This window comes from Podarcis melisellensis (genome assembly GCF_964234715.1).
Source record: "Podarcis melisellensis genome assembly, chromosome: 4".
NCBI lineage: Eukaryota > Metazoa > Chordata > Lepidosauria > Squamata > Lacertidae > Podarcis > Podarcis melisellensis.
The window spans coordinates 22567506-22591001 of record NC_138531.1 but is presented as its reverse complement, the minus strand read 5'-3'; the positions used below and the strand labels follow the sequence as shown (position 1 = coordinate 22591001).

The window sequence follows — 23496 nt, the reverse complement described above, 5'->3', positions numbered from 1 at the left end:
GTTGCTGAGAGAAATTACTCCAGGGGGAAACTGAGCACAAGGCCATGTGTGTGATACTGAGACGTCTAGTCAAGATAAATTGGTGGCGAGACAGTAGGCCGTGTCTGAAGGAAACAAATATAACTGCCCCCTACAAGCAATGAAGAAGGATTATTTGAGGGAACAAATGCGCTTTGGATGTGCTTTAAAGGTGGAGTGTGTACAGCACCCGATGTCTTTCTACTTTCTTTTTATTTAATGGCTGGCATTGTGGTTTGAAATTTATTTATTTTTTAGTACCCTTTCGTCGTTGTCTAATGCAGTTTCCATATTGGTTGTTGGCTGCGGTTTGGATTCTTCTTCTTCTTCTTTGTGCAATGTCCAGACAAGCGATAACTACGGAGCCTAATTATTCAGTAAATAAGGAACAAGCAAACAAATAAATAAATGTGGGTGGAGGCCACAGATGACAGTTTCCTCAGGTAATTGTCATCACTAAACAGAATCCTTTTATATGGGCCCTGCTTTCCTCTTGCTTCTCTTAAGTCACTGTTGTCTCCCTTTTTCAAGAAAATGGCAGAATTGTTGCAAGGCCTGGTCCCTAATCCCAGGTGTGGAGGAGCCACATGGATCTTAGGCCTCAAAAGCCATGGTCTGCCTATAGGACCAAGTAAGGGTAAGTTTCTTGTGGTAGTATCTCCCACTTGCTTCGAGATTGCTTTCCTTGCCCTTCATAAAATATACAGACCATCCACCCAACAGCCATAACATCCTGAGCAGGGGGTCAACTTGCTATCTCTTGCTCCATATGTACTATGGAGTACATATTCCACCAAACACTTGGTGGAATATCATTTGCTCTGCTCCTCTGAGCTTACATTTCCATCTATCTAAAGTATTACAACAGAGTAGTCTTAAAACCACATCTTCAGAGAGACTAATGGAATAAAAGTAACATACTATGGCAGTTTTATTACCCTTAAATAGTCTTCATAGGAAACATTTCCAAAATAATGTTTGAGAGATGTAGAATGTGCTGGAATATATTTTATACACTGGGCATCTTGGGACTTCTCTCCAGCCCCCACTGAAGACGGTAGGAGACTTGTAGCTGTATCTAATGCAAGTTGAATCCATTCTTATCTCTGATAAATATCTTATTTATTGCTGGATGCAAGTTCGGAAGAAAACCTACATTTTTGAAAAATGATTCCTGTATTCCATATTTCACTAAATCCTCTGATCAGTCTCTCCCTACCCCCACCCCGTTTTGTCTGATAGAATACAATCCCACATAAGAAAGAGTTTTTTGATGGCAACCATAGATGGTTACAACTACTCAAGTTCAGGTAAGTTAATTTATGCTTAAATATTTGATTTACAACAATGATCCATTGTTATACATGAATCAATTTTCTCTCTGGAAAGAGCATTGAGGTTAACTGTGGGGAAGGGAAGAGTTCAGACTGTTTAGTTTGCAGGACTAGAGATTAACCAAACACTACAAGTGGTACTCAATTATGTTTTACACAGAGTAGACCCCTTGCAGTTAATGAACATGCCTAAATTGGGGCTACATTTATTTCAATGAGTCTACTCTGAGTAATAATAATAATAATAATAATTTATGATTTGTACTCCACCCATCTGACTAGGTTTCCCAATCCACTCTGGGCAGCTACTTAAGAGTAAAACTTAATTGAATATCACCCTACTCTGGGCAGCTACTTAAGAGTAAAACTTAGTTGAATATCACCCTACAAACCCATGATCTCTATTTCCCATAAACCTCTCAGGGTTACTGTTCTATAGACCAGAGTGCTAATGGCAGAAGAGTTAGAGAAAGCAATAGTTCCACTTCAAATAAAGACATTATACTGCACTGTAGTAACTTTACTGTATTTCATTTTTAACACAGCTATAAAGGCCACTGGTTAATATGTCGTGAATACCCTGCTATATCTGGATCATTGGTCCTAATGACAGCAGTATGGAGACTGCAATGCAAAATGAATGGCCACTGAAAGGATATTTTAACTGAAATCAGAACACAGTTATTGACCCCTATGTTGCAAAGTTAGGAAGATAATTGTATTCTAGGGGCCCAGAAGAAGAAGAAAGCATTACTGCTTTGGGTTCCCTAGTTACCTTAATCAGTTTGGGTTAGGTTTTTAAAAGCGGGTGTTTTCTTACATATTTGACCTGCGGTTAAAAGAGCCTAGGGAAAGCGCCATGCAGATTAGGATGTAATAATAGAGGATCACACAATCTGAATTTTAATGACTTCTTCCGGTTTGCCAGAATGAATGAGTAGATCTTGAATTTCACATTCATTTATGTGCTGTAAATAAAACCATTCAATGTTGCTTTTGAGCAGTTATGCCATACTCTGAAAATAATGTGTGTGCATCCTAAATAAATAACTCATAGGTGAGTTACCCAAGGAAGCAAATGTTTGAGAGCACTCTGTGCCAAAATAAAGCTTCAGGCTATAGTCATTCCCAGCACTGGCATGCCATGTTAAGTCAGAAGGGAATTCTGATTTTAGATGTATGGATATATATTTGCATTTTCTTTCCTCCTCATCTCATGGTTTTACATCTCACACCTTCCCCATATATATATCTGCGGACTTAAGATAACAGTTCACATTACTGGATAAAATGAGGTATAGTCCACTAAAGTTTATACCCTAATAAAGGTTGTCCTTCAGGGTGCTACAGGACTCTTTGTAAGTTCTGATTATGACTTAGGCTTGGCATACAGTCACCAGCACTCCCTCAGGGGGCTCGGGGGCCCCTTGCCAGAACAAAACAGATAGAAATAAAGTGGTACCTCGGGTTAAGTATTTAATTTGTTCTGGAGGTCCGTTCTTAACCTGAAGCACCACTTTAGCTAATGGGGCCTTCTGCTGCCGTGCCACCGGAGCATGATTTCTGTTCTTATCCTGAAGCAAAGTTCTTAACCTGAAGCACAATTTCTGGGTTAGCGGAGTCTGTAACCTGAAGCGTATGTAACCTGAGGTACCACTGTACTACCAGAAATACTACAGATCCTGGGATCCGAAGCCACAGAAAAAAATTATGTGGGCCATAAATTATGGTTGTAGGTTTTGTTTTTAAGCGATTGCTCTGTTGTTTTATCTTTTTGTAAACCGCGGTGAGGTTTTCTTCTACAATCAAATATAAATTTTATTAAATAAATACATGTGCCCCTGCCCCTTGTAAATAGGGTTGCAAAGACTGTGCCTTTCTGCAACCCAGAAATATTTTCTAAGAAGGTAAGAACCTAAGAGTAGTCTGCTGGATCAGGTCAATGGCCTGCTTAGTCCAGCATCATGTTCCTGCAGTGGTCAACCGCATGCCTGGGGCCGAAACCGGGGTACAAAACATGAGCACAAGAACACTCTCTCCCCTCCTATGGTTCAAGCACCTGCTATTCAGAAGCATTGCTGCCTCCAGCTGTAGAGGTAGAGCACAGTCGTCATGGCCAGTAGACCCCGTTAGCTCTTTCCTCCATGATTTTGTCCAATCGTCCTCTAAAGCCATCCAAGCTTGTTGCTATCACCGCCTCCTGAGGGAGCAAGTTCCCATAGTTTTGACTATGTGCTGCACATTAAATGTGGCCTAAACCTTCCAACATCCAGCTTCGTCCGATTTCCCATGATTTCTATAGTGCTATGGTTTTCCCAGTAGTGATGTATGGAAGTGAGAGCTGGACCATAAAGAAGGCTGATCACCGAAGAATTGATGCTTTTGAATTATGGTGCTGGGGGAGACTCTTGAGAGTCCCATGGACTGCAAGAAGATCAAACCTATCCATTCTTAAGGAAATCAGCCCTGAGTACTCACTGGAAGGACAGACCCTGAAGCTGAGGCTCCTATACTTTGGCCACCTCATGAGAAGAGAAGACTCCCTGGAAAAGACCCTGATGTTGGGAAAGAGAGAAAGGAGAAGGGGACAACAGAGGACGAGATGGTTGGATACTGTTCTTGAAGCTACCAGCATGAGTTTGACTAAACTGCGGGAGGCAGTGGAAGACAGGAGTGCCTGGGGTGCTCTGGTCCATGGAGTCACGAAGAGTCGGACACGACTAAACGACTAAACAACAAATGAGAGAGGAAGAAACACTTTTCTTTAGCAGCTTACTCCACGCAGTGCATAATTTTATAAACTTCTATCATGCCGCCACTTCTTCGCCTCCCCCCCCCCTCCAAACTAAAAGACCCAAATGCTGCAACCTTTCTTCATCGGGGAGTCGTTCCATCCACCTTGATCGCTTTCCCAACTCTTCAACATCCTTTTTGACGCGAGGCGCCCAGAACTCTGTACGCGGCACTCCAAAAACGCACTATAGATTTATACAGCGCGCGGGAAGGACAGTTCCATGTTCAGTGCCTGCGTGGACATCTCCACCCGCCGCCTTCACACCTCCAGTTCAGACCTCGGGCAAGCGAGATTCCCACGCTCAAGCTCCGCTCCCCTTCGCTTCGCCTCCCCTGCGCCCCACCCGGGTGCTCGCTGCGCTCCGCCTTGCAGACGTCAACCTCGCCTCGCCAATGAGCGAGTGCTGCTACTACAGCGGGGCTGGGAGGAGGAGGAAGTCCGGAGAGCCAATGGGCTCGGAGGGATCTTTCGGGAGCGGAGAGGCACGGCGGCTCCTCCCCCGGCCCGGCCCATCCCGCGGCCCCGCGGCTTCAGCAGGAGAGCGCGGATCAGAGTTGCGCGCTCGGGTGGGAGATGCCGCTCGGGCTCCTTCTAGCTGCAGGTAAAGCCAGGGCGGGGCGGGGAGCATGCGCGCGCGTCTGGGTCTGGAGGGGCCCCGAGGCGGGCGCAAGGGCTGGCGGCAGATGGGAAGGGGTCCCTCTGCCTGGGAAGCGCCCCTAGGCGCTCTATGCGACAGGGGAAGCGCCCGGTTCCGCACCCACCTCGAGAGCGCTCTCCCAAGACAAAAGGAAGCACACGAGACGCAAACAAAAGGTGGTTCTCTGGCGAGGGACGGATCCCACCAAGGTCACTTTTCAGGCACTTCCTCATAACAGCCACAACTCCCTCGCTCTTTCCTTTCTCTCTTGCTAGAGTTGTTAGGATCGCCTCCTCGCCAGCACCTCTCCCCCTCCCCCGATCCTCTGGGGTCGTTCCAGCCCCATCTCGGTTCCGAGGAGCGCGTTACCTGCCTTTGCTACACTGTGGGTTTGGGGAAATGCAGTCCTTAAAACATCTTGCGAGGAAAAGCAGCCCTATTAAACTTAGCGGGACTGGCTTCTGAGTAGGCGCGTATCGGATCAGCTGCACGTTTCCTTTCCACAAGATTGCTATTAGACAATGATGTTCTTCGCAGCACTGTGCGGAACCACTTTCGATAACAGATCCAGAGGGGGAACTGGGATCTTCACCTCGTCTTTTGTCTGCAGTCACAGTGCTTGGCTCTTTTTTAAACACACGAGTTTGGATTCTTCCTTGGGGAAAGCACAAGTTCCATGGGTTTTTATTTTAAAGAATGGCCTGTGTTTATTAAGGTCTGCTGTTCAGCCTAGTTGTGGATTATTATTATTTTGAAACACTGCCATTTAAGTGGAAACTGCTGACTGGCAGAGTCTTTACTGTGGGCCTTCCATCATTCTTCCCAAATTGTGGAAAGGGGAGGAAAGAACATTTACATGATCGTTTTAGAGTTTTTGATGACATGCCACGCATTACCCCATGCCCTGCAAGAGCTACAGAACAAAGACAACAGAAACCAGCAGACAGGCTGAAGCGTGCAACCCTGTGTATGCTTACTTGGGAATAAGTCACCTAGAATTTGGTAGGACTTGCTTCTGAGGAAACAGCAGCCATAGGATTGCACACCTGTGTTGGGCACAGTGTCATAATTTGTTCCAACAAATTTACCACACTGATGGTGTGTGTGTTCCACTCTGGAGACCTTCAGAACTCAGCAAGGAAAGAGGGCAAGATGCACTATATACTTATGTATAAATAGGTTTCTCGCCCTTGTTTTCAGAAGAGATTATACTCACTTAGTGCCAGTGGTGGTGGGGACGGGACACAAAAACAGCTTCTGCAACCAGGTCCATTATAGCAATGTTGGAAACTGCTTTCTTTCTTCCTTTAAAAGAACTACAATTCTGTTTTAACAGCCTCCCCTTTCCCACAACACATCTAGCTATTTATTTTTGGAGCCAATAGGTTGGTTTAAAAGCCCAGGGAATTGGAATATTAGCATACTGGGAGGAAGGTTGCTGTTAGCTATTGTATGCCACTTCATGTATTTTTTATAGGTACTTCTGTAGGGGACATTGCTATAGTAACAAGGGCTCAGCTCTGGACTGCATTAATAGCTGCGCACAACAAGTAGGTCCAGTTGGTCTTTCCAGCAAGCACTTTGTTTTTAGTGGGCATCTTTTGCAAGTCCAGTAGTGAGCAACATAAAAAAAAATTTCCATGCTGGAAAACAAAATACGAAAAACAACACCACATTATGGCGCATAATGACTTCAAAGATAAAAAAGAAGAGGAAAACAAACCTCTTATGTAGTATGATAAACAGGGAGGTGAGGATAGAGGGTCTAAATTCTGCACCCTAAAATTTCAAAGTTGGGGGGGGTAGATCTGGTTAAACTTGTTGGTTTTGGAGATGCTAGACCAGAGGGTAATGGAGATACAGGAAGGAAGGTGAACCTTAGAAAATATACTGCAGTCAGGCTAAAGGCTCTTCCAGTCTTCCACTTGTCCCGTGTTGAGAAAGCACAAGTCCAAGTGATTTTACAACTGTAAGATGTAGAAATCCTAACGTAACAATAGCTTCTTGCACTGTGGGCTTCCCCACTCTCAACGGCTTTGGCACACCCATTTCTCAATGAACTTGACATTGCAGGAGACTGGACATGATATGCACAGGTATCTTGTGGGTAACAGTTTCTGGATGCTGCCATTGGAAGATGCTGCCTGAGAACCATGTTGAAGTGCTTTGAACATATTTAGTTTTGCTTTGCTCGTCGTCTTAATTAGGGGTGGGTAGACCCATACTTCCAAATCCACTCTAGAATAAATAGACTAATCTCCAGCATGTCTTTTGGATCCAGATATTCCATAACCTGAGTGGATATGAGCAGTCATTTGCCAAGTGGTAACATAACCACAGAACGCATGTAATGGCATGGTCCTACCAAGCAATGATATAAAAACAACACATCCGTAGCCAGCAGGGAAGCCTTGGGGTCAGATTTTCCCAACCTGCCTCCTCCTGGGGATGGGACTTGAGAGTCCCAGTTTCCATCAACCCTGAGCATTGACAATCCTGGCTGAAAGTTGTAGTTCCAAACACCTGTAGGGCACCAGCTTTGGAATGGCTGCTTTGAATGCTGAAAGAAAGTTCACTTCTCCTCCCGCTCCTCCCCAGGCTACTAGTTCACCATAAATAACACCCACCCCTAGGTGTAGGCAGGCTACAAACGGTGTGGGTTTTTTTTTAAAAAAAGGCTGCGCCAGCTGTTTATAAAAATATGCATCCTATTTCTTTCAGATTTGCAACCAGCATAATGTTGGCACTCCAATTTTTGGACAAGTATCGTACAGAATGGCACAGGCAGACAGTAACCTGGACCATGACATACCACTACTGCCCCTTCCAGCACACTGGGCCAAAAGTGTTGTGGGACTCCTTTCCTTCATCTGCTTTGCAAACAGCTTCAATGGGGACTTTGTCTTTGATGACTCCGAAGCTATAATCAATAATAAGGTTGGTGTTTTACCAGTTGTGGGCCTTACAAGATCAGGGCTTGTAAATAGCCATTCACCTAGCAATCTCCTCCAGCAAAGAGGTAGGGAAAGTTTTACTAGGGTTGCTAGCTACTGGTGGCAAGCACCAGCCTCAAAAAGCTGTCTCCCCTGCTTTGATATGTATATATGCACAGTCCAAAAAAGCCAAGAAGTATTCTTTTTCTTGTGATTTATGCAGGTGTGGTCAATTAAAACTGATTTAGTTAATCAGCTTTTTAAAAAATGCTTGGCAGCCCTAACTTCTAGGGATTACAGGAAAGTTTGTTGTTGTTTTGGCCACAAAACACATGGGGAGGTAGGCTAGTAAAACTCTTTGTGGAATAGTAATCTCTGTGGACCAAATAATATATATGGTGACTGTGTACACAGCAGAGTGTTGAGGCACACATAGGTCACACAGATCTGATTTTTCCTCCCCATCCACTTTTGTAGATTTTGCACGCGAGCATTTTCAATTGAACAGTATCTCAGAGTTTCCCATACACACAGGTGGTTGGAGCTTAATGGGAAGCGTTAGCCCTGGGTGGTGTTTGTGCTTTTTGTTCAATTTGCACTTCCCAGCCTTCCCCATGTCCCGTAAATCTGAGGTCCATTTTGGGCATGTGCACAGGTGTTTGTTTATTTGTGCACATGTTATCCTTTTTTAAAAAAAAAACTTGAATTATCAGACTTGCACAAAACAGCAAGTTCAAAACCAAAAAAATCCCATCTGTGACACCTCGACCCACCAGCAACCCACTGAGATACGTTCCCCCAATGGCAATAGGATAGATGCGCCCAGAAAAACTTCACCATGCTTGTGAAAAAACCTCACCCACACATTGCACTTCAGTACATCTGCATTATCTGCAGAATGGGGAAATTCAAATTTAATTGGATGAGGACAACATCGCATGAACGATATATAAATCATGCACATATGGGATGCATCAAATCCACTTCAGACTCCAATGTGTCCACAACCCATGTTAAAGCTTTACCCTGTGCATGTCTACTCAGAAATAAGGCCCATTGAGTTAAACAAGACTTAACACCCAGGTGAGTGGGACGCGGGTGGCGCTGTGGGTTAAACCACAGAGCCTTGGGCTTGCCGATCAGAAGGTCAGCGGTTCGAATCCCCGGGACAGTGTGAGCTCCCGTTGTTTGGTCCCTGCTCCTGTCCACCTAGCAGTTCGAAAGCACGTCAAAGTGCAAGTAGATAAATAGGTACCGCTCTGGTGGGAAGGTAAACAGCGTTTCTGTGCACTGCTCTGGTTTGTCAGAAGCAACTTAGTCATGCTGGCCACATGACCCGGAAGCTGTATGCCGGCTCCCTTGGTCAATAAAGCGAGATGAGCGCCGCAACCCCAGAGTCGGTCACGACTGGACCTAATGGTCAGGGGTCCCTTTACCTTTTTAAGTGTGACAATTGTGTGTTTGTGTATTTCCTACAAAACCCATAGTGAGGTAAATTAATACAACTCTTTGTGTGTTTCTAAGACTTGTGGACTTAGGAAGTTGTACACTGTTTTAAAGCTTTAATTGATTAGCTATAATTTAGTAAAGAAGAAAAAAAAGATTAATTGCTGTTCTCCACCTTATATTTGCAAGGAAAGGACATTCTGTGAGCAGTGGTCTTCTATAGGGCAGTCACTGCACTAAAGACCGCTCAGTCACATTTAACTAATCATGTGGATTTTAACCAGTCACTTGATTAATGAATTGCTACAATTGGAACAGAAGGCATATGAATAAAACAATACTTCTGAAGAAAAACAGCATATATTAGCCCAGTTTGCACATCACATTAAACTGTATTATAAAACAAACTAGATTTTAATACGAAGGAGGAGCGCGTTGCTTCACACTGTTCAGAAGTTCTCATGGCACTCTTGCCTGAGTCCTTGCTGCTACTGAGCCACAGACAATACAAGCCAGAGTCTGGCTTGTCATGTTGTATGAATCTGAGCTGGTGCAGTTTCTTTCCCCAAGAACAAGTGACAGGTGGTGAGCCAAGAGCAAACCTTGGTCCCTGCTTGTGGTTTGTTTGGGGGAAACAAACCGCACACTTGGGTTTCAACAGCATGACAAACCCAAATCTGACTTGCTTCATCCACAACGCAACAGCAGCAGGAGGGCGAGGAGGAAAAGCGCTGCGGGAACTTTTGAGCATCATCCACCAACATTCTGCTTGATCACATTAAACAATAGTTTATTTTAATCTGTGGTTTAATGTGATGTGCAAACCAGGCTGTTAGTTCTCAGCTTATGTATAGGCATTTCCTACTGTGTGAGGGTGAAGTGGGATGCCTCTTCAAATATGGCACAGCTACACACAGATTTTCCCACATTCTAACTATTAAAATGATTTCCTTAAACGAATAAGTAAACCAGTGCTGGGTCACCTCTTTAGTTGATCAAAACATTTTTATTCAGTTAATTTAACTCATTAATTAACTGAACACTGTCGCTCTAAAGGGCAAGGAAACGGTGTTAGAATATTCACAAAATGCATTCCCAAAATTAGCATTCTTTTTTAAATACTAGCCATGATGGTAACAGAGTACCAAGCCCTGAAAATATAACTCTGTATTTAGTCCCAATTTATACATTTTGAGTAAAATCTGACCACTAACAAGGAAAGCATATTGATATGATGGCTTTTTTTGGGGGGGGGGACTTTTTAACAAAAAAGAGAAACCACACTTTCTGAACAAAGAGAAAACTCTTTGAAATGAGAGGAATAAGTTTGTTCATCACGTTATTATCTAAAGAAGGGAAAAGAAAGAAAAAGTGATAACCCTGAGCTAGAGTTGAACCCAACAAATTTGTAGAGGTTTGAGTCTCTGCTTGTAGAGTTTCAGAGCTCGCCAGAAAGATATTTCATAGATGTACCTTATTGACTAGACATCCTGCTTCATGTTCATGCAATGGTAAATGTGCAGTTTGACTATAGAGCAGTCTTGAGGTTGACATGCACTGTGATCTCAGACACTTCACTTAATCTTCTTTTAGCAGTTACCTGAGTAACTCAATTATATTCTCGAAGCTGGGGATGGGACTGAGAGGGAAAATCAGCTAACAATCTTCTTAATGCACTTCTAATTACCTGGAATGCTTTTGAGGGGGGAAAAGAACAAGCAATCATTGCCTTTTCAAAAGGAAAGATGACAGAAAGCTGCTTTGTACCAGGTCAGACCAGCTGACCTGGTACAAAGCAGTTTGTAAATGTGCAGGATTGAGCCTAGAACCATTTGAAAGCAAAGTTTACGCTCTAACACTGAGCCACACCCCTTCCTCAATGTTAAATGTAGTCCATTTGAATAACATTCCATAGCAGCACAGGATACTCGTTTTAGTATTTCATAATATTTTTTGCTTAGCTACTACCACCTCCAAAACACCTTAATGGTTAATAAATTGAAAGCTAAACTATTATAAGGGACATAAGAAAAGCCCTGCTGGATCAGATCAAGGATCTGTCCCATCATCCTGTTTCTGGGAAGACTATAAGCAGAACAGGAAGACAGCATGTTTTTGCTCCTTAGCAACCTGTACAAGTGGCCTCTAAACCTGAAGGTTGCATGCAGCTATCATGCAAACCCAGGATTGTGATGTGGCACTCGAAGTTCTGCAGTGGGGGCTGCGTGATGACATTCTTACATTTTTATCATATAGAGAGAGATGGGGCTTTAGCGAATGCTAGTCTTACTCAGAGCACATCCATAGAAATTAATGGACATGACTAATTTCAGTGGCTCTACATGGAAGAAGACTTTGGGTGTTCACATTCCTCTTTAAACTAAACAGCATTTCTCTCACCCATATTAGAGTAACTTCTTTTGCGGAAAATGTAGGATTGGTTGGCTGCCAGCTTGCAAGGGAAGGAGCTGATATAGAACAAATGTTCACTTTATTCAACATCGTAACGTATTTGATTCGCTTTCGCTGGGAGCTCCAACAGCTAAAACCATTTTGTAGATCTATCGATTACGGCTAAGCCAGCATTGGATACCACACTGTGATCCTTTTGTGAACTTCCTGTGCTCTTTTCTCCCCTTTCTGGTTCCAATGAAAGATCCTCTTCCAGTTGGCCCCATGCCTACCCTGGCATGGAGCAGTCTGTTATTGGATTTTACTGGTGTTCAAGAATCTTCTCCAGATGCTTTCTTGCCATTGTAAGCAGCTCTGTGCTTTGCAAAAAGAAAAAAGAAATGAAAGAAAACCTGTGTACTGCAGCAGTCTGCCTTCTGTGTGTATAGGAAGGTAAACATTTGAACAAATAAAGCATTTGAGGCGGATTGCGTCTTCGTTACAAGCATTCATTAGAACAATGGTTCTTGCATAAAATGTGACACCCACGAAGCAAAGAGGGCTATTTAAAATCAAATGTTTTCAGAGCTGCCAGAGGAGAATGCACCTGACTTTTCAAATCAATGTATGCTTCTTAGAGTTGAGAGGGAAGCAGAATCAATATTTTCTCCCCGCCTCCCCCTTTCCTTACTACAGCCCTATAATAAAAGTCTATTTTTCAAAAGACGCTTCCCTCATATCCCTAGCCTCCTGCGCAGGCCGTTGTGACTTGTTTGCTTTTAGTTAGGGCTGATTCACACAACTGTTCCCAGGGCATATGTTCCAACTGTTGCGATTATATATAAAAAATTGTCAGCCCAGATTGAATGAGGAGGTGATGAAGCTGTCATCTCAGTGGTTCACAGTGGACCATATGCCGATTTACTACATCACTGCAAAGGCTTCTAACAATCTGATCTGGGGCATACCCACCCAGAAGCAAGTACAGTGGCAGCTACAGTCCACAAATGGTGGCTGGGCTTGTTTTATTGGGTTTTTGCCCCCCCCCCAATTGTAAAATCCAACTCCACTGCAACAATAAGAAGAAGGATTCAGCAAATGTATTACAGACACAACAACTAAGAGACGTAGGCAAGCCCTAGGCAACTTTCCCACAGCCTCCCACCCACTTTTGTCCTGTGCCAAACAAGCAAGCAGCATATAGTTCCATGTTGTGGGGTTGGCTTGCGAGGGTGAACAATGGTCTGGGCTGTCACGTGTGCTGCAAAGTGTTCTACTTTTAAAGCCCTGCTTTCCTACCTCCTCTTCCTTCTGCTAGTGCTTGGGCTACGCAGCAAAGCATCTCTCCCAGACTCCCAGTACAGCTTTTGTGGCTCATGCACAGACTGCAGAGAAGTACACCCCATTTTCATGACCCTCTCCTGCACCCACCCTCCTGCTGCTCTAGAATGCTTGTTTCTGAGATGTTCTGCCCTGGGGCCTCCTCCTACCACCAGGCTTACACTACTAGGGTGTAAGTCTCATTGTATACAGTGGGACTTACTTTGGAATAAACACACATAGTATTGTGCTGTCAGGAGTTGGTTCCAGCCCATGAACGCTTACACTACAATTAATGTTGTCAGTCTTTTAAGCTAACACAGGACTTCGGGAGAGTTCGCTCTTATTTAGGTACTGTGTAAAGAGGGTGGATTCAAATAGGCTGATTTGGGGACTGCATTTGCTGACTTAGCTCCATTGACATCTGTTCAGCTCAGTGGAATGTTGTTAGCCTAGGTGGTCATTGGCTCATTTGTCCAGGGCAAATCCTTCCTCCATTTCATAGAATCATAGAATTGCTGAGTTATTTAAACAAATAAAAGATGCAGTGCTAGCTGCCAAGAGGCTAGAATTTAATTTCCAAGTGTTTTTGAACCTTCTGTTTGCTTTGCTTTATTTTTTATTTGCTGAAGTTTTTTTTAAGGCTGTGGATCTAAGCTGTGCAAATTATTTCTCTGTTATAATACTTGAGGCACCGTGTATGAATTTTTTTATTATTTGCATTCTGTTTTGTGATTGTAATGAGGCTGCCTGCAGTTTTCCATCATGGCTAAAATTTCTATTAGGGAGAACAAATATATTGATTTACTCCTACTCTTGCAGAGGAATTTGGTGGGAAGAAAGAATCCTTAAATCTACAATGCTGTGTACATTTACCTCTCAAGAAACCCTGTTGAACAGAGTGGGACGTTCTTTTGAGCAAATATGCATAGGATCAAGCTATATAACTACTCAGTCCCAGGCTTTGTGAAATATAGGAAGTGTGGCCCCCAATAAATTTATTTCACTGTTTTTCTTTGTAATATTTAAGTCAGGGATGGGGAACTTCTGACCTTCCAGATGTATGTGGTTGGACTCCAATTCCCATCAGCCCTAGGCAGCATGGCCACTGGCCAAGGATGATGTGAACTGTAGCTCAACAACATCTGTAGGACCATAGTTTCCCCACCTCTGATCTAAGGTATAAGATTTGTGGTGGGGAATTTTTGTGTGTCCACTTCCTACTGTGAGGGTGACTCTTGGGCACAACAAATGATGGATACCTAATTACCCCATGGTAGCTACTGACTAGGGACGCGGGTGGCGCTGTGGGTTAAACTACAGAGCCTAGGACTTGCCGATCTGAAGGACGGTGGTTCGAATCCCCATGACGGGGTGAGCTCCCATTGCTCGGTCCCTGCTCCTGCCAACCTAGCAGTTTGAAAGCACGTCAAAGTGCAAGTAGATAAATAGGTACCACTCTGGCGGGAAGGTAAAATATGTTTCCGTGCGCTGCTCTGGTTCGCCAGAAGCAGCTTAGTCCTGCTGGCCACATGACCCGGAAGCTGTACGCCGGCTCCCTCGGCCAATAAAGCGAGATGAGCGCCGCAACCCCAGAGTTGGCCACAACTGGACCTAATGATCAGGGGTCCCTTTACCTTTACCTAGCTACTGACTAGTCAAGCATGGACTGCATGGTAGATGACAGGTAGGATCTCATTCTTTCCCTCGAATGAGCTTTGAGCTGTTGACTTGTGGGGAAACCCAAAGGCGGCTAGCAGAATAGTTTGTTGCTAAATGCAAAATCCTGTGCTGGGCTTCTATGCTTCAGCAAGGGGCAGTTCTGATGGTGCCTGAGCCAAAGCTTGGACTTTGCTCTCATTTCCCAAGTCCTGCAGGTGGGAGCAATGCAGGGAGGCTGTCGCCTGCTGGAGTGAATGCAGAATTTGGAGGGGTGGCAGGACTCTGTCCACCAGCTGGCCTTTCCAGCTCCACCAACCCTGAAAGCATCTTAGCTGAAATTGTGATGCAGTTTCAGGTGCTTCCATCTGCCCAGTTCATGATGCCTCCTTTCTCATGCACAGAGCAGCTACAGTCTCCCAGTGTGGTGGTGAAATTTCAGGCAGCCCAAGCAAATCCCAACGTCGATTTATTGTTAGCCCTATAACTCTTCCTCCAAGCAGCACAGAGTGACATTGTATTCTCACAAGCCTGTGAGCGAAGGTTCAATAGAAATCTAGTTTTTATGTTACTGCAGAGGAAACTGCAAGCATTGCTGTTCTCGCAGTGTGATTTCTCATGACCACAGTAGTGGATGAAATCTTGGATTGCCCGGGATTGCCCGGGGTTGCCCGGGTTAAGTACTTAATTCGTTCTGGAGGTCCGTACTTAACCTGAAACTATTCTTAACCTGAAGCACCACTTTAACTAATGGGGCCTCCTGCTGCTGCCGTGCTGCCGGAGCATGATTTCTGTTCTCATCCTGAAGCAAAGTTCTTAACCTGAAGCGTATGTAACCTGAAGCGTATGTAACCCAAGGTACCACTGTATTGCCTCTCCCACCAGTGTCTACAGGGGCCATTCTAGCATGGAAAGAAACAAAGTGATCACATTGGCTCTGTATAATGTGTACAACGGGAGCAGTTTTTCAGTGGCCACTGTGTTGCTGCGGTTTCTGGGTGCATTTACCCAAGGACACCCAATGAAATTCATATCCAAAACAATATCTGGGATACTGAGATCTATATGCCTGACACCATAGTCAGCACACAGCACAGGCTCTCGTCTGCATCTGGTCTACAGATGGCCAGGATATCAGTGCAGGTGGAAGATCCCCAAGCATGTGGGCTGCGGGGTTGTGATCTGCTGAGTTATCACATCTGAACTCAGAAAGAGCCATGCACAGATGCACTCCTGAAAACATTGTGCACATTCTCAACAGCCATCTCGGTTTCTAATTTTCATCCTCAGTCTTGGCAACAAATGCCCTCCCTTCCATCATGATGGTGCATAATGATTTTTCCCTTGTGCCCCATCAATTTTTCTTATTCATGAGTGTGCCACAATTGGGCTGACCTATAAGTTTTGATGTGTCAGAAATAAAATGAAGAATGATAGTTTAGTAGTGTTGTGTGAAAATTAAGAAAGCATCTCAGCAGGGTATTCAAATAGCAGTTGAACACTACTTGCCATCTGTAGTGTTTGCATTGTGCTTTCTGTCGTGGTTTGCTGGTGACGAGAATGGAGGATATGGAGTTGTGCAGCACACGGCCCTGATATTCAAGACAGAGCACAAAGTAAAAATGGCACTGAATCAAGAACTGTAGGCTAACTTCCAGTATATGATGTATTGCAATGCTCAAGACAGCTATCCGCTCATTAAAGTTGGCTGAATGTTATGAATTCCGTTTAATAGGTTGGCTGGGTTATAATAAACATAATACAAAACATTGGTCACTTTTTTGAGATGGAAATGGTGTGCTATAAAATTTAAAAATTTTAAACAAATAACTCCTCCCACCCATTTTCAGCATGGAGCATAAGAGCTTAAAAGCTACTGTGGTTTACTAGTCAGAATGATGGTTAGAACGATAAAATGGAACAATTTCCATTTTATCTCTATGCTGCAGAACAGTGTTTTCCAAACTTGGGTCTCCAGCTGTTTTTCGGACTACAATTCCCATGATCTCTGGCCACTGGCCTGGCTAGCTAGGGATGATGGGAGTTGTAGTCCAAAAGCGGCTGGAGACCCAAGTTTGGGAAACACTGGTCTGGGTGACCGATGGCCTGTGGCCCGCCACATGTTACTGGCCTGGCTAGCTAGGGATGATGGGAGTTGTAGTCCAAAAACAGCTGGAGACCCAAGTTTGGGAAATGCTGCTTTAAATTGTAAACATTTTTCAAAAGGACAATAACTTCTTTAAAAATAATATCTCTGGCTTGATAGAGTGGTTCTAGGAAATCCAGGTTACCTACCTCATTGGTCCAGTTACAGATAGGTAGCCGTGTTGGTCTGCCATAGTCCAAAAAAAAAAAATCCTTCCAGTAGCACCTTAAAGACCAACTAAGTTAGTTCTTGGTATGAGCTTTCATGTGCATGCACACTTCTTCAGATACCAGGTATCTCATTGGGTTGGTGTGAGGGCAAAATGAATGGGTAGGCAACCTTGTAAGTTGCTTTGAGTTCCTTGAGGGGAAATGTGGCATGCCAATGCAAGTAGACAAATGTCTGGGTATACTCAATGCAGAACTGTTCTTGGTTTGCCTCTGTTAAAGATTAAGATTTTGACAATGTTATAAACTTGTGTTGTTTCAGGACCTCAGGGCAGAAACCCCACTTGGTGAACTGTGGCATCATGACTTTTGGGGGAGCAAACTCAGTAGCAATACCAGCCATAAATCTTATCGACCGCTTACTGTATTAACCTTCAGGTGAGATGCTGTCAGGCTCCACTTAAGACATTTAAATGGGGGGGGGGGCATTAAAAGGAAGCAGAATGTACTGAGATGCTACCTTTAACATGGAGGAAAGTTTCATTTGAGCTCTTATGTGCTGCTACTCTACCCATGAAGCCAGCTTCCTGTAACCAAACTCTTATAACTATTTAGGATCAGTAGCAGTCCCAAATCTCTCGAAAAGAAAATATCCATCCATGCTTTTTCTTCCTGGTAGGGACAGGAGGAGTATCACATAGACGTCAAAGGTTACTTCTTGGTTACAGAGGACCATGGAGGTGCATCAAGCTAGTTCTTAACAACCAAACGTCACACATCTCGACACACCCACACGTCACCATGTATATTTTCAAATATTTTTAATGAAGGTTTTTTTTTAATTGACACAACTTTGTAGGTCCTCTGAAAATGTATAACCACTTAAGTGAAATGGGAAGTCATATGATGAGAGTGTGATGATTGAGGAAAGATACTTGCCATCACACATAATATAATAAATGATACGTTGTGCTGAAGAAGCAAACTCTAGTGAGTGGTTTTCAAACACAACACCCTTACTGCTTTGGCACGCGTTTTCTACTCTTCTTTCCTTTAGCGTATAACTTTCTTTATGAATGAATGGCAGAATGCCCTAGAGGTGGGGAGAGAAAAAGCAGGAATCGTGGTCGGCAGAACTGCATACACTTTTTGCACAGGCCCATCTATTATTCCAGTCTCCTGTGTCAACAGATGGAAGACCAGCACAGAACAACCCCAAAGCATGTGTGTCTGACTGGGAGCAGGTGTGTTGCAAAGGTGTATCCAATTCTTCTCTTCCCCGCCTCCTAAAAAAATTAAAAAGCATCACGCAGACACCTTTCTTTATCCCTCTCTGACTCAATCTTGCATATGAAACACAGCACTGAGCATCTGGAGTTGCTGACGGGGAAGAGTGGAAAACTGGATTTAGAAATGTATTTTCTAAGGGGTACCTTAGCCAGGAAAATCTGTGTGCCATTGAAAGGAGAGTCCCTGTTTGCACTAGTGCATTCAATCTTCTCCTCCTCTCGCCCACAGTCTTCTTATCAAGGAGTACTTAATTGCTGGGAACATTGAAAGACATCTTCCTACTATTCACACATTGCTCTAGCACTGGAAGAAGTTCTGGAACTGCAGGTGGTATTCAACTAAGTTTTACTTGGGAGTAGACCTATTGAAATTAACATACCTAACTTCCTCATTAATTTCAGTGGGTCTGCTCTGGAGTAAAACATAGTTGAATACCACCCTGTGACCTTGAAAGCTCTGGCTCAAAACCAGCGCTCCTTTTGAGATATTGCAGAGAAGGGAAAAATGAGTGCATTAAAAAAAAGGAGGAGTTGAGCAAGAGGGAAAGAAAATGAACTGAAAAGGAATGACTGAATGGAGAAGAGCACATTTAGGAGGCAACATGTCCTTGTTGTTAGGCCCAATGTTAAGGTTCCTACCTGTGTGTGCCCCTCTTCCAGAAGCAGAGCCAAATGATACCTTCCCAGCCGGTGCTCCACAGCTGCTTACTGGTAGAGGTGGACAAGGCAACAGGAAAGTCAGCAGAATGCAGGGGCACCAGTGGAACCAATCAAATGCTCTCACTGGTGTGCCGACTTTTGCCTTCTCTCCCCTCTCTCCTGGTAAGCAACGATGACTCCCTTGCCTTGTGGCTCCACCCCAATGTAAGAGCTGCTCCTGCTCTCTTCATAATTTGTTTCCACTGTGCATCGATAGTAAGTAGTTTGACACTGTCGTCTTTATGAATACATCCAGATTTATTCAGAATTTATTTTTTAAAAAGTATTTGTGCATTTTAATCCATTCATTTGTTGTAATTTCTAACATCGATGTTTTCCCCCCTTGTGTAGGATTAATTACCTTTTAGCTGGAGGCTTCTACCCATTGGGCTTTCATGTCGTCAATATAATACTCCATTGTGCTATCTCTGTCTTAATTGTTGATGTCTTCTCAATATTATTGGGTGGGCTGCAGTACACCAGTAAAGGAAGACGGCTAAACTTTGTCCCCAAATCATCCCTGCTTGCGGCTTTGCTGTTTGCTGTACATCCAGTGCACACTGAATGTGTAAGTACTTCACGATTTAAGTATTAAAAGCTCAAAAACCCAGAGTCCATTAACAATATTTAATCTTCCTTATCCTTTCAAATAAATGTATTATGCAATCCATAGGTGTGGGGTGGGTGTGAATGTACACACACACACACACACACACACACACATTGTGTACATTTGCATGTGCTTTGTATTGATGCGACTGTGCTTTTTTGTTCTCTTGGGGTTGTTGTTTTTTGCACATGACTAATCCTAACTTGTCCTAGGAGAAGCTAGTGCTAGGATTTCTGCTAGTGCAATGGAACTCTCCCCCCCATGTCCCTGTGCACCCTCCCTAGATCTGCTCCAGAGAGATGGGAGAAACCTCATAGCAGCACGTGGGGGAATGAGAGGGGAGATAGTTCAATCTGGCAACTCTCTTATGTTTTGTGGGTCTGGTTTTTAGTTTTGTTTTTTAGATTTATATTAATATATCTCCTGCTCTTATATGGAGTTTCCAATAGTCTCCCATCTCCCCCCATATAAGCACCTGCTTAGTTTCAGAAAGGTTATAACAGGGATTGCCAATGTGATGTCCTCCAGATTTTGCTGGACTACATCTCCCTACATCTATGACCATTGGTCATGTTGGCTGGAGTGAGAATGAATTGGAGTCCAGCAACGTCTCAATTGCATCACATTGACTTCCCCTGGATTTTCGAATCTGGTGCTCAGACTACTCATTGGATACCTGCTCTTTTAATAGTTAACTTTGCTGCTACTTCATAAGTTCATGCACCTCACTTTTCACATTGTAGGTCTTTGCTAAATGAAAGTGAATTTCTGTTGAGAATTATTAATTTTGCAGAAGCTGATAGGTTGGGTTTTTTTAAAAACACCTGATGCATTTAATGGCAGGTATCGTGGTACAATAATATCAGAGTGTAAAAACATGCAAAATATGGAGATGATGAAAAGCCAGATGTTTTTGAAATAGCAACTGTATTGATTTTCCACATAAATGACATATTTTGACAAATTATTATTAGAATCTGTTTCCAGTGGAGTAGTCTAGTTTCTTTTGTGCTGGTGGATATAAATGGAAGGAATCTTAAGGCTTTTCATATATAAAATGATTGTAGAAACACTTGTTCTTCATAGGGTTTTCACTTCTCAGTGAGTCTTGGGTTTGGTTCAATAGGTAATATATTTGGCTTGGGCTAAGGAGATACCGCCCCAAAATACCCATTCACTAAGCAATGGGTTGAAGCTGTAGAAACTATTTTTGTGAGGTTTTATTTTTATTGCAAAAGCTGTTGCTTTGGAGAGCACAAAAAATTCCACAAGAACCCCTTATTTCCAGTATTTTGCACATTCCCCTCCATCCTTGTCTACAGCCATTGTTTCCTGCCCCGCCCCTCTTTGTCAAGCCTCTCTTTGTCCCTATGGTGAGTGTTGGGATATGGATCTTAGTGGTCCTCAAAGGTCACTTAGGAGAGAGGAGAAGGCTCAGGTGTCCAATGGCAGTGTAGAGAGGATTTGGGCTCAGAGAGGGAATGCCGTACAGCCCAAAGAAGAATCCACTTCTTCTTTGAGCCCCCTTCGTTCTACCTGCTCCCTGGAGATAAAAGGATGATAGCTATCCTTTTATCCAAAGGTGACTGTTGAAAGAGTTTTGTAGACTCTTGTTTAGACTGAGCACAGTCAGCCAGCACAGTTGACTTCTTTGTTCCACCAGCAGTATCTGCAGGGACTAGCATGAAAACATTAGCCTTGAGAAGGGACCTGTGCCATTGATTGATGAAGCCGGTTTTGAACATATTTGAACAAGGATGGGGGGGGATTGTTTTGACCTCCCTGGCATTTTCCTGCCAGAGTAGGGGGGTTCCGTAAGTGCCGTCTCCTATCTTACATGCCCCCATTCAAATTCACATATCTAGAATTTGCGTAGTGTGTAAGCGTCTTATCCAAGGGCTCTTTATACGTGCAGGAACTCTTTATTTTGACTTCCAGCATGGGAAAGGGCTACCACTTAATGAGAATGGGTTCAACCCAGCTAAAGTTAACTGCTCTTAAAGGCTCATTGATTCCAACAAGAGCTGATGATGCCTTTGGTTAATTCTCTCATATTGAGATCAAGGGGACTTCAACATGCTTCACTTGGGCTGTATTGTGGCCACTGTTCACAAATCCCTGGTGGCGTTGATGCAACGGTTTTTAAAAAAAGCAATTAGCCTTCCACACTACTTCACTAGAGGGGAAACTTCTATTTTGGTAATTAAATCCCCTTTCTTCTCTTTTTCAAGATCGCTGGGATTGTTGGCAGAGCAGACCTGCTGTGCGCCCTGTTCTTTTTATTGTCTTTCCTTGGCTACTGCAAGGCGTTTAGAGAAAGTAAGTACTTGAACACACACCATCGGTTTCTGAGCAGATCAGTCTGCTAGAGCACCACCAAAACAATGAAAATTAGTATCTAATTAATATATGGTGCTGAGAGATCAAAGTGCTCCCAGTTTGTGTCACCAGTCCCCCATCTCTCTAATGTTGCATGTAGGAAGTAGTGTACGAATTAAGTGCTTGCACGTATATCTGCCCATGACCTTTTCTGTAACTGGAAGAATCATTGGAATTGAAGAGGGAAAGCGTATAGTGCACATATATGTGAAATTTATGGACTATACACATGTGTTTTTAATTGCATTTTGTTGCCAGCCTCCTTAGGGACCTCTGTGTGGGTTGAAACACAGGACAGAATTTTAATGGATATTTTTGATGGCCTAAGTGCATGATGGCCAGCATCCTAAAAAGAGCCCTGATAGATGAGATCAAAGACCCATCCAGTCCAGCAGACTCTTTCCTACAGGGATGAACCAGTTGCCTCAGGGGAAGCCTCCTAGCAGGATATTTTTGTTTTCCAACAGCTGATAATCAGAGTCACGTTGCTGCTGATCCTAGAGGAAGTGTGCAGCCATAATGATTAATGGTCACTGTTACCCTTATACTTCATGAATTGGTCAGCTTATAAGTAAGATACATGTGTGTATAGCTCTCTATGCAAGTCCTACTTCACATAAAATACTTCTACATATATGAAGCAGCCTAAAAGAGATGTGATATATGGTTAGAAGAATTATGAATGAGAAGAAACCTTTCCAGATGATACACACTTGACTGAAAAACCACATGGAGGCTAGCAATTGATAGACTGGTACCGGGATGGAAAGAGGATTGTGTCAGGATTATGGTCCGTGCTTTTTCTCTGGGGGCACTCAAGGGTACACAGTACTGGCACCCCCGCCCCAAAATGTTAAAAGTGTGGCACTTAATGTAACTTAATTGTGAGTACCAGCACCCTTTTTCTTAGAAAAAAGCACTGATTGCGTTCCAGGCATCGTGCCTAAAGCCAAAATCATATATAGTCAAAACAAAGTCATTTTTCCCCAGGATCCCATCCTGCCCCCTTTCCAGCCTATTTTTATTTTTTGCCATGCGTGTAAAGCTGAATGTGCACAAGTTAAATGCACATTAAGTTGCAGGCTTACTGTGTCTCCTTTGTTACCTCTGTTTCACACACTTCTTCAGATGCACTGTTCAAACAAAATGTTTCAGACCCAAGTACCCAACCACCATATTGAAGCGCAGCCCGATGGCTATAAAATCTTCCTCAGTTTCCTTGCAGAACCTTCCTTGTGCTTATTTCATGCTTTTTTCATCTTAACATTTGTGCCGTTAATCAGAACAATGATTTATTATGACTTTGCCAATTTACTTATCAATATTATTATTCTTTTGCTTCATTATACAGTTACATTGTTTTTAAATATTAACTCACTTGGGCTAGCTTCTGCTTTTTAAGGGAAACCTCCTTAATTCTTTAAATATTTATATGCCATCATTTGGATTTGTCTTTGTGCTTGTCTGATCTGTGGTATATATTTTATGTATACCTCTGCTATGCTGTATTTTAATGACCTCTACTCTTCTCAGCAATACTTAAGCCCCATGTAGGGTTTTCTGGTTGTGTGAGTTTTTACAGTTAGTGGCAGAGAGATAAGAAAATGCTAACACATCTCATTGTCTAGAGAGAGAAAACTTGTAGATTCACATTGAATTCCAAAGACAGGACCT

The 23496-nt window shown here is 43.3% G+C and overlaps 1 protein-coding gene across 2 annotated transcripts in view; it reads left to right on the top strand.

The window, feature by feature from the left end:
• The first annotated feature begins 517 nt into the window (after positions 1-517).
• TMTC4 (transmembrane O-mannosyltransferase targeting cadherins 4) overlaps positions 518-23496 on the top strand; it is a 53061-nt gene continuing 30082 nt past the window's right edge. Inside the window, exons 1-6 of one of the 2 annotated variants that reach the window (XM_081908199.1) lie at positions 518-655; positions 1261-1328; positions 7505-7720; positions 17168-17283; positions 19185-19401; positions 21675-21762. In XM_081908199.1, the coding sequence (XP_081764325.1) occupies positions 1305-1328; positions 7505-7720; positions 17168-17283; positions 19185-19401; positions 21675-21762 (661 nt within the window). In that variant the 5' untranslated portion in view covers positions 518-655; positions 1261-1304. Of the gene's footprint in view, positions 656-1260; positions 1329-4598; positions 4748-7504; positions 7721-17167; positions 17284-19184; positions 19402-21674; positions 21763-23496 lie in introns of those variants that run through there. The other variant, XM_081908200.1, reaches the window with a different exon arrangement.